Source organism: Strongyloides ratti (assembly GCF_001040885.1).
Source record: "Strongyloides ratti genome assembly S_ratti_ED321, chromosome : X".
Classification (NCBI taxonomy): Eukaryota; Metazoa; Nematoda; class Chromadorea; order Rhabditida; family Strongyloididae; genus Strongyloides; species Strongyloides ratti.
Genome location: NC_037309.1, coordinates 1,759,457 through 1,769,744, shown reverse-complemented (window position 1 = coordinate 1,769,744; position 10,288 = coordinate 1,759,457). Strand labels below are relative to the sequence as shown.

General features: G+C 20.4%; 1 protein-coding gene across 1 annotated transcript; it reads left to right on the top strand.

The window, feature by feature from the left end:
• Positions 1 to 1,249: 1,249 nt before the first annotated feature.
• On the top strand, positions 1,250 to 1,688 carry SRAE_X000037600 (Hypothetical protein; the record flags this gene model as incomplete). Its single annotated transcript, XM_024644714.1, has 4 exons — positions 1,250 to 1,316; positions 1,376 to 1,500; positions 1,541 to 1,635; positions 1,673 to 1,688. The coding sequence occupies 4 exons, from the start codon at positions 1,250 to 1,252 to the stop codon at positions 1,686 to 1,688; spliced, it is 303 nt and encodes a 100-aa protein (XP_024510245.1).
• Positions 1,689 to 10,288: the final 8,600 nt, after the last annotated feature.

Here is a 10,288-nt window from a genome sequence, read left to right as displayed (position 1 = left end):
AAATGGTACTCTTATGTTAATTGCATTTGCTTTCTATATTTTTTTTTTAAATAGTTGGTTATTATTAAAGTTTGAAAAGTTTGAAACAATATTACTTTTTAAATCTTTAAAGTATAAATATATAAAATTAAAAATCTTATTTATTTTATTTTTTTACTTGCAATAAGTACTATCAATGCCGATGTTTTCAACAAGAACGATCAAGCTAAATTTTATAGATACTTACAATAAAAAATTATATGTTTATAAAAAAAGTAAAAAGTATTTGTTTATTATTTAAATAATTATTTTTTTTTTGAAAAAGTACAAAATGTTATGGCAATATTTAAAAAACAAAAAAAATGTTAAAATATTTTGTATACAAACCAATTCAACTTATAATAAAATCTTAAATAGTACTGTAACGACAACCTATGTAAGGCATTAAAAGAAAGTACAAAAAAAAGAATTAAATAAATTTAAAATTTTCTTAAAATAAAAATTATTTTTTTATAATTAGAACAGAGCCTTTTGTTAATATTTGTTTCTATTTTGTTTTAAAACTATATTTAACAAATCTTTGTTAATAGAATATTGATGAATTATTGAAAATTTATATCTAATTTCATAAGTATGACATTTTTATTAATAATTTAATTTTAAAAATATTTCTGCTTATAATTGGTATAATATCATTTTATATAAATAAAATTTAATATAAAATTTCTTATCATTATTCTTTATTTTTTAAAATATTTTTTTACATTAATTAAACAACAGAATAATAGACATATAATAAGGTAATTGTCTAAAATAATTAATATTTTTTCCATTTGAATAAAGGTATTTTATAAAAATGGTCTTTAATATTTATGTTTTTTCCAAAATATGTTTTATAAACTACAACAAATGAAAAATTTTTTTTTCATTTAAAATTTTCAAAAAAAAAATTTTTGTAATTTTAGAAGAAATAATTCGTTTTTTAAATTTCAGCAATGTAAACTTCGTATTTTTTAACCAATTTTGATAAACTAATTTGGTATGTAAAAAAAATTCAAAATGCTTATTATTAAATTTACAATCAAAAATATTAATTAATTATTTGAACAAAAAAAATTTGTTTAATAAAAACTAAAAAAATATTTAATTAATTTTTTTTATTTAATTATTATCCATAATTATCAAATATACAAATGATTTTTTATTTTTATTAAACACTTTAAATTGAGTATAAAAGATATAGATGGAGTGAGTTTTATCAAAATTCAAAATGCGTTTTATATTATATTCTTTTCTTTTCTTTATCTTTGCTTTCAAATACTGCAATTCCCAATTTCGTAAGTTTATATTTTTAAAACTTTTTTATATTATCTAAAATAATAATAACTTTTTTTAGATGGACAAGCTGGTTCAATGAGACGTGGTTCAATGAGACGTGGTTCACTAAATGGTCCAAACCGTGGTTGGGGGTTTAATAGCTTTATCAGAGGTCATAATATGAAACTTCAAGCTCAAAGCATGGTATGTTATATCTTTAATTAATTTATAATCTTCAATTTAGCAAAGAAGGGGTAGTCTATTGAATCAACAAACTGCACAATTTAAACGAATGGGTAGACGTAAAAAGAGAGATGTATATGAAACTTTCGAGAAGGTGTAAGTAAATCTTTTATTTATTAACTTTATTTTGCAGTCCTGGAAGAGACTAATATTATAATTAAAATACGATGATGTCAAAAAAAGTATTAATATATATGAAACAGAAAAATAACAAAAAATTTAAATGCCTTAGTTTAATGAAATCTAAAATTGCTAATTTAAATTTATATCATTTTTTTTTTACAATAATATTTATATCAAAACGTTAATTAAAATAAGTTTTAAATATAAGAAAACATCATATCATTTAAATATAATATTATTGTGTTGATGTAAATTTTTATGTTATCATTTTTAAATAAAACAATAAAATTATTATTTTGTAAAATACAATATAAATTATTTTAATATAACAAAATATTGCTACATTTTTTATCTAATGTAAAACATCTAAAATAGCAAAAATGTAGAATGACCATTATTTTGAAAAATAATTACAATGCAATTTTGTAGCGTAATAAAACAATTTTTATTGTTTTTACTATTTAATTTACTTTGAAATAAATTAAACGATGTTATCAATAAGTCTCTGTAAAATATTAATGTTTAAAATTAAAAAAAAATTAATTTTTTTTAAAAAACTTCAACAAAAAGAATTTCTAACGAAGATAAAGAAAAAAACGTTGTAATACTATTAATAAATAATTATATCATAAAATTTTACTAATTTATTTTTAAAAAATAAAAAAGTGATAAAATAGACGTCAAAACATCAAATTATTTTGATAAAATAATCAGAGATGTTAGTTTACCTGAGTATATATTAGGTTGTCCCATTTTAAATGCAGTTTTTTTAATGCACGACGCTTGCAGCTAGTTTTAATTAATAACTAGCTATGTTTAAAAAATTCTAAATCATTTACTAGATTCATATGAATCTCCTCTACATAATTACATAAAAATTATGCCAAAATAGAAAGTTTAATTATTTTTTATTTTAATTTTTTGCAATGCCTTCTAAGCGTCGATTTTCCAACATTTTCCTTTTTGAAGTCAAAAATAAGACAAATGAAGCAAAAATAGAAAAAATTTTTGATAATATTTTTGAGGTGAATCTTATCAATTCTTCTACTAAAAAAAATTTTTTAAAAGATTCAGGGTGGGAAATGAGAAGCTTGAGAATGCGCAGCGTAAAGAAAAATTTCATTCTTATATACAAGTGTCTTGAAACACGATTTTAAAGCCTATTTTTTGCAAATGGTCAGAAAGACATCTAGAACTGAAGGAGTTTCAAAATCTAGAGTTTTTAACCATTTGTAGCTAAATAAATACTCAAAAAAGAAAGATCAAAGGATATCGCCAAAATTGAACATAAAGCAAACAATTCATCGTATTGATGTCTGTATTTTTTCAACTTTTGAAGGCAAAAATGACTAATTTTTTAAATGAAACATAACCTATGATAAGAATTGGATTCTAAGCAGCAATAGTATACACTTTTCATAATAGTTTCATAAAAATTATGCCTTGAAACTACAATAAATTTCAAAACAAGAATATGGTAGTATTTTGCTAGTTTATTGAGAAAATTGTGCACTAAGGATCTATGAAACCTAGTAAAACCTGTTGAAACTATGAATACTGAATCCAATTGTGCACAATTAAAAAAGTTTTAATAAAAAAAGCTTTAGGGAAAATCTTTTTAGCAAAAAAAACAGCTAATTGATTTTTACAAAAATTTCTCACTTATAGATTTTGGAAACCATACTCCAAAAACTGAAGGATTCAAAATAAAAAATTTCTCTTTTACTCAAAATATACCCCCAACCTTAATCTCACATGCCCTTATTTTTTTAAAAATTTGAATCATTCTTAAAGAAGAAATTCTTCAAAAACAATAGACCCTTAGAATCTGCCCTTGAAGCTTCTATCGCTTCTAGTTTTTCAAGTTTTTATTCTAAACGCTTGAAAAGGTAGTTATACGATAGAAAACAATTTGGTGAATCTAATGACTGTTATTAGAAGAAAAAATATTAATTTTCCACTGAGCTACACGCATTTAAAGATTTAACAAAAAAAACTGCATTTAAAATGGGACAACCTAATATATTAAATTTTAAATCGTTTTCTGTAAATTTATATTAAAAGTTAGGTTAGATTGTAATTTGTAATACCAATTTATAAGGCATTGGTATGAAGTACAAAAAAATAGATACAAGTGAAGAATCTAAATATTGCTATATCATTGAAAAAGACACACAATGAAAACCATAAAAGTACAACTTTTTATTATGTCAAATTATGTTTTATTAAAATTTTAATTTTCACTGATACAAAATAAAATTTTAAAAAAAGATTTAATAAATTCAATAATCGTGGAAATTAATGATAATATTAGGTCATTTAAAAAGTTTTGAGCCTAAGGCAATAGTCATTAAAAAATAAAACCAATATATAGCCTATCTTAAAGAGAAACTTTTTTTATCACTATGGAAAAAAACCCTAACTGATAAGACAATTTTTTTTATCAGTTATTAATATTTAAAACCATTCGATTTTTAAATATTTTTTACCATGGAAAAATTTGAAAAAAGTCCGTTAAAAAAAGCTTTGTAAAAAAGAGCTTAAAAGCCACAGAAATCTTCAAAAACATGCTAAACGTATCAGGAGAAGATTCTTTTTCTAATGGCACTATTAGGATATGGATATCTGAATTCAATCATGAAAAAACAAGCTTAGAAGATGATCCACGCAGTTTCGCCTTAAAAATGCAACGACCAAAGAAATCATTAAAAAAGTCTCCGAAATGGTAATGAATCATAAAAAATTATTAGTCAAGGAGATAGCTGAAAAGATGGAGATTTCTGTGGAATACAAATATTATATAAAAATTGAAGAATTAAGTATGAAAATAATGTCCGCAATATGAGTGCCGCATTCACTAAAAATCAATAAAAAAAGCACCAGAGTTCAAATTTCAAAGGAAATTTTGGAGCTTTTTTTGAAAGATAAAAGAGATTTCATTAAAAAATTTTTAATTAAAGATAAAATGTGGATTCTCTACAACAATCCTGAGACAAAAAAAATAGTCAAAAGAATGGAAAAACTCTAATTTTCCACCTTCGAAAGAGGTTAAGTCAACGTTTTGAAGCAAAAAAATTATGGCTTCAATTTTTGAGATTCTAAAGAGATTCTGCTAATGGATTTTTTTTCCAAATGGTCAAACTATAACTAGAGAATATTATTCTAATCTTTTAGACCAGTTGGATCAAAAGATTCGTGAAAAAAGACCTAGATTGAACAAAAAAAAATAATTTTCATCAGGACAATGCACATGCTCATACGTGCTTGACTTTTTTATCAAAAATTTCAAGTTTGAGATGTGAATTATTGCCAAATCCACCTAATTTTTAAAATTTAGCTCCATCTGCCTTTTATTTGTTCTCTAGATTAAAAAAATTTCTAAGTTGAAAGCGATTTCCATCACTTGAAGAGCTTCAAAAGACCGTAGATGACTATTTTGAAGGCTTTGAAGAAAATTGCTTCAAAAAGGGTAAAGAAGCTATGGAATCTAGATGGAAAAAAAGCATTAAGCTTAAGGGGGATAACGTCAAATAATGGCGGTATTATTAGGGAAAAATATTAACTCCATCATAGTGAGGCTCAAAACTTTTCAAATGACCTAATAGTTTATTATTTATATTAAATTAATCAAATTTTAATTTGTTTAAAAAAGTTATTTTATAATAAATATTTTATTTATCATTAAAAAATAAAAATGATTAATTTTTCTTAAATACTTATGAAACTATTTATTGTTTTTTTTTAATTAAAATAAAATTTTTTAATTTTTTATTTTTCAAATTGTTTTGTTTATCTTTAAAACTTTATTTTTAAATAAGTTTTGTTATTCTATTTTTTTTATATGTTTCATAAAAAAAATAAATAGAAAATTTAATTGGTGAATAAAAAAATTAGAAAAGAAATTGAATATAATTTAGTAAAATTTTTATATGATTATACAGAAGTTAATATTTTATCATAGATATAGTTGTAATACAAAAATATATTTACAGAGTTAAATTGGCATTGATTAAGAATTAAATAACACAAAAAATAAAACAAAAAACAATTAAAAAGTGATTTAAAAATACAAAAATATTTATATTTATAAATCAAAATATAATACTAAAATTACAAAATAAGACAACAATGTTTCTATCTAAAAATTTTATACTTTATATTTTTATAAATTTGTTTATCAAATAAAACTTTTGTTGGAATGATTAATTTTAATGAAAGAATTTATATAAAAAAAAAATATTTTTTTAAAATTATTAATACCATTAGAAGGACGGCATTAAATAGAGGTGACGGATAAGAGAAAATAGTATAAATACAGAAGAATAAGAAAGGCAAGCAGTTTTTTTTCATTTTGTTTTTTGAAGACCATACCAAAAAATATGCCATGGAAGACATAATTGTGCTAAATATTTACATATTGTATTGTATAATTGTACTAAATAAAAGTAATTATTTATGAATCAATTTTGTTATTACTATCTTCAAATGGTGAAATTCTAGTACCGCTACATCGGTTCTTAACCGGGATGAAAACCATAAACACCATTTGGAATTAATAACGACATATTTTTTAAAAAACATTTGTTAAGAACATTTATTTCTTAATTTTAAAATGCTAAAAAAATATACAAATTGACATTTATAGAAATTGGAATAACTCTTTATAGATATTATGTTGTAAATGTAATGTTCCAACTGTTTATATGATACATATTAAATAGTCTTTTAAAAATAAAACAATTGATTCTAATGTAACTAAAATTTGTTATCTTTTATACAAATAATATTACTATAAGAATCTTTAAATTTATAACTTTTTTTTGATTTATATTATAATGTAAAAACAAGCGCGTGCTTCGCACACGCTTGCCTGCAGGGCAGGTCTTTTGTGTAAGCTATAGATTTTTTCATTTTATAGGTGATTTAAAGCATGTATTTCAGACGCTCAAATTTTAAAAATTTTTTAAATAATGTGATCTATTGTATCATAAAAAAATATTTTTTGATTATTTCCTTATTTTTCAACATTTTTTTATTTTTTTAAAATTTTTCTATATGCAAATTGATAAAATAGTTATAAGAATAAATAATTAAATCTTTAAATTTATACATTGACATTTTTCCTTTACAGCTATAGCTATAAAAAACAATTAGTGTAAAAAATCATTTATTTTTTTAATTTATTATTATTATAAATATAAAATTATAAAATATATAAAAGTTAAAAAAAATTAACGTAAATTGTTACATTATCATTATAAATTGGTATATATCTTTTTTTTATGCTGATATTTGTGCTGAATAACACTTTTTAAAACTTTGATTATCCTAAGAGGAAAAAATTGTTAGAAATTTTTTACACGTTTTCGCGCATAACTCAAGAACGAAAAATGATAAAAATGTGATCTAGTGGCCAAAATGTAGAGAATAAAAATCCCCCGAGGTGTTTTTTTCATTTTTTTTTAAAAATTCATTTTTTCAAGAATTATAACGTTTTGAAAATTTTTAAAAATTTTTGAATTTTTTAAATGGAAGATGATTTTTAGTTAATATCTCAAGAACAAATGATTTGTTTGAGACCGTACTTATGCCATTCGAAAGAGCACAAATTAATAAATAATTTTTGTTACTATCACCATTTCTTAAAATTAAGTTTTTAAAAAGTTATGACTGAAAAAAGTTAAAAAAAAATTTTTGATTTGAAATTTTTTTTTTTTTAAACCGGCATAACTCAAGAACGAAAAATGATAAAAATATGATCTAGTAGCCAAAATGTAGAGAATAAAAATCCCCCGAGGTGTTTTTTTTCATTTTTTTCAAAAATTCATTTTTTCAAGAATTATAGCGTTTTGAAAATTTTTTAAAAATTTTGAATTTTTTACCTACCTTAAACCATCATATCTTACTTAAAAATTCATCTTTTCGAAAAAATAAGGTCGGATACGTTTTCTACGACCTTTTTTTACCTTTATGTCAAATTTTGCTAAAATAACTCTTGAAACTTAAGCGTTGCAGCAAATGAAACATTTGCAGCTTTTGCTGCAATATCTATATGAAGACGCAATTTTTTTTAAAAATTATTGAACTTTTTGTGATCAGCGCATTTTTTTACCCTAGGATAAATTAAAAAATATTAAAAATTCTAAAAAAATTTTTCCTACTTAATTCTCGCCTATATATATTTAGGATAGGATTACCTGTATAAACTGTAGCTTGATTTATTTTTATTCATTAAATTTTATTTTAATAAAAAATTTAAAAAAAAAGTATAAATATATAAACTTTCTTGTTAATAATTAATAAAATATTCTAATTTTATAAAATATTTAAATATGTTATTGTCAATAAATTACACTTCTATAAAATTTTAATTAAAGTCGTATTTATGGTATAATTTATCATATCAATTAATTTTATCTTATATTATTTACTCTAAAAATAAATAAAAACAACAACATTGTATAGCTAAAAAATAAAATAACTATTTATTAATTTTTTTAAACATGATTTATTTAAAAAAAACCATTAAATAATGTACCTTTCAAATATATTTATAGTAAAATTAATTAATGTAAACAATTTTATTAGCCTAAAATATTTTTTAAATTAGATTAATGATTTCTTTTAAGTACATGTTTTAAATTACACATGATTTGCTTTACTCATATTTTTTTATGCTTTTGGTTGTGAAAATTTAAAAAAATGTATGAAAAAGTAATTTATAAATAAAATCAATAATTCATACTAATTAATTGTATATCATAAACTTTTTTTTTAAAGTCTATTATGCTATGTAGCTTCCATGATTCAATTCTTGTTGTAAGTGTAATCATTTTTTAAATTTTTTTTTCTACTATTTATATTTATAATATGAATAATAAAATATCTTTTTTAAGAATTAACGTTTATAAAGTAAAGCAATATTATAGCTGATAATAAGAGCAATTTTCATTAAACAAATTACATTCAAAAGAAAAAGTTTGTGTTAAACAGACATTCTAAAATAACTGTTACTTTAATCGTATTTTTTTATTGTCTTTTTTTTATTAAGAAACCAAAAATAGTCACAATTTTAGTTTAACAGTATTCTAATTTTTTTGTGGAGTAATATAAATCAAAGTTTTTAATTTGACTTGTAATTTTATTTTTAATAATTTCTCCAAATAATTTACGTATATAAATAGACATCTCAGTAAATATAAATAATTAGAATGCATTTATTAATAAGAAATTATTCGAATACTGGTTTTTTTGCTCTACCTAAAAAAAACCTTTTACATTTTTACCTTTTTTTTTATTTACAATAATTTTTAAAATTAATTTTAATACATTTTTGTTGTTTATTTATTTCTTTGAACAATAAATAACTAATAACTATAAGAAAACATTCTTTAAAATAAAATTTAAAAAATAGAAAAAAATGTCATTATATAAATAAAAAGAATTAATTAATTAATTTTTATTTTTTACAAACAAATAATACAACAGTTGTAGTTATTTTTAATTTAGCTACTATTAATATACCTTAATGATTTCTTATATAATTGTAATGAAACTTCAATTAATTATGATAATTTAAAGTTATTATTTTTTACAAGCATAAATATTTTCATGTTATCTTAACCTTTTTATCTATACAAAAAAATGTTTTTTTTTATTTATAATCATATATTACTAAATCAAAAATTTATTAACTAAGTATCTTAATAACAAATATAATTTTTATGTTTTTGAAAATTTAAATTATAAAAGATTTAATAGAATAAAATAACATATTTTACTAAATTTAATTATCAAAAATTTATATAACTGTTATCACAAATATAATATTGGTAGTTTTAACACTTATAAACCAACCAGTTTTTTTTGTATATTATACTAGACAATTTTTGTAATCAAAATTATTCATTATTCTATATTGTTCTTTTATTAATTGATTTTTTCTTTATAAAATTATATACTTTATTTTTCGACCTATGTATAATTAAATTTAGTATAAATTAAATATATAAAAAATATCTTAAATTCTAAAATTTTTAAAATATTAATAAAAATAATGTTTTTAATAATTAAATATAAAATATAAATACTTGTTGTCATTAAGTAATATTAAAATTATAATAGAATATATTTAAACAATATATTACAGTAAGATATTGAGATCTAACATTTTTATTTTACTGACAATTATCTCCAGTACAGCTTTTAGGTTAAATTAAATCATTATTAGTTCGATGTTCTTAAATAATCTGTTGATCTAAATCATTTTTTAGGCTTTTTTTCAAATTAAGTTATACATTTTGTTTATTAATGATAAAGAAATATATTTTACTTTCTTTTTATTGTTATTTTTTGTCACTGTTATAATAAAATTGACAATTGTCCAAAAGATATGTTCTACAACCTTTAGAGAAATTTCTTAGTTTATAAAATATTATTACTTATTTAACATATTATTAGGCATTTTTCATTGTACTTCTATTTTCCCACATTCGTCACTGTTAGTTTAACTACTATTAAAGACATATTTAAATCAGTATAAGTATCTACTACTAATCTATAAAATGTAAAATCAACATCTTTTCATTGACTGTTATCACAAGTAACTTTATATTAATAGTAAATT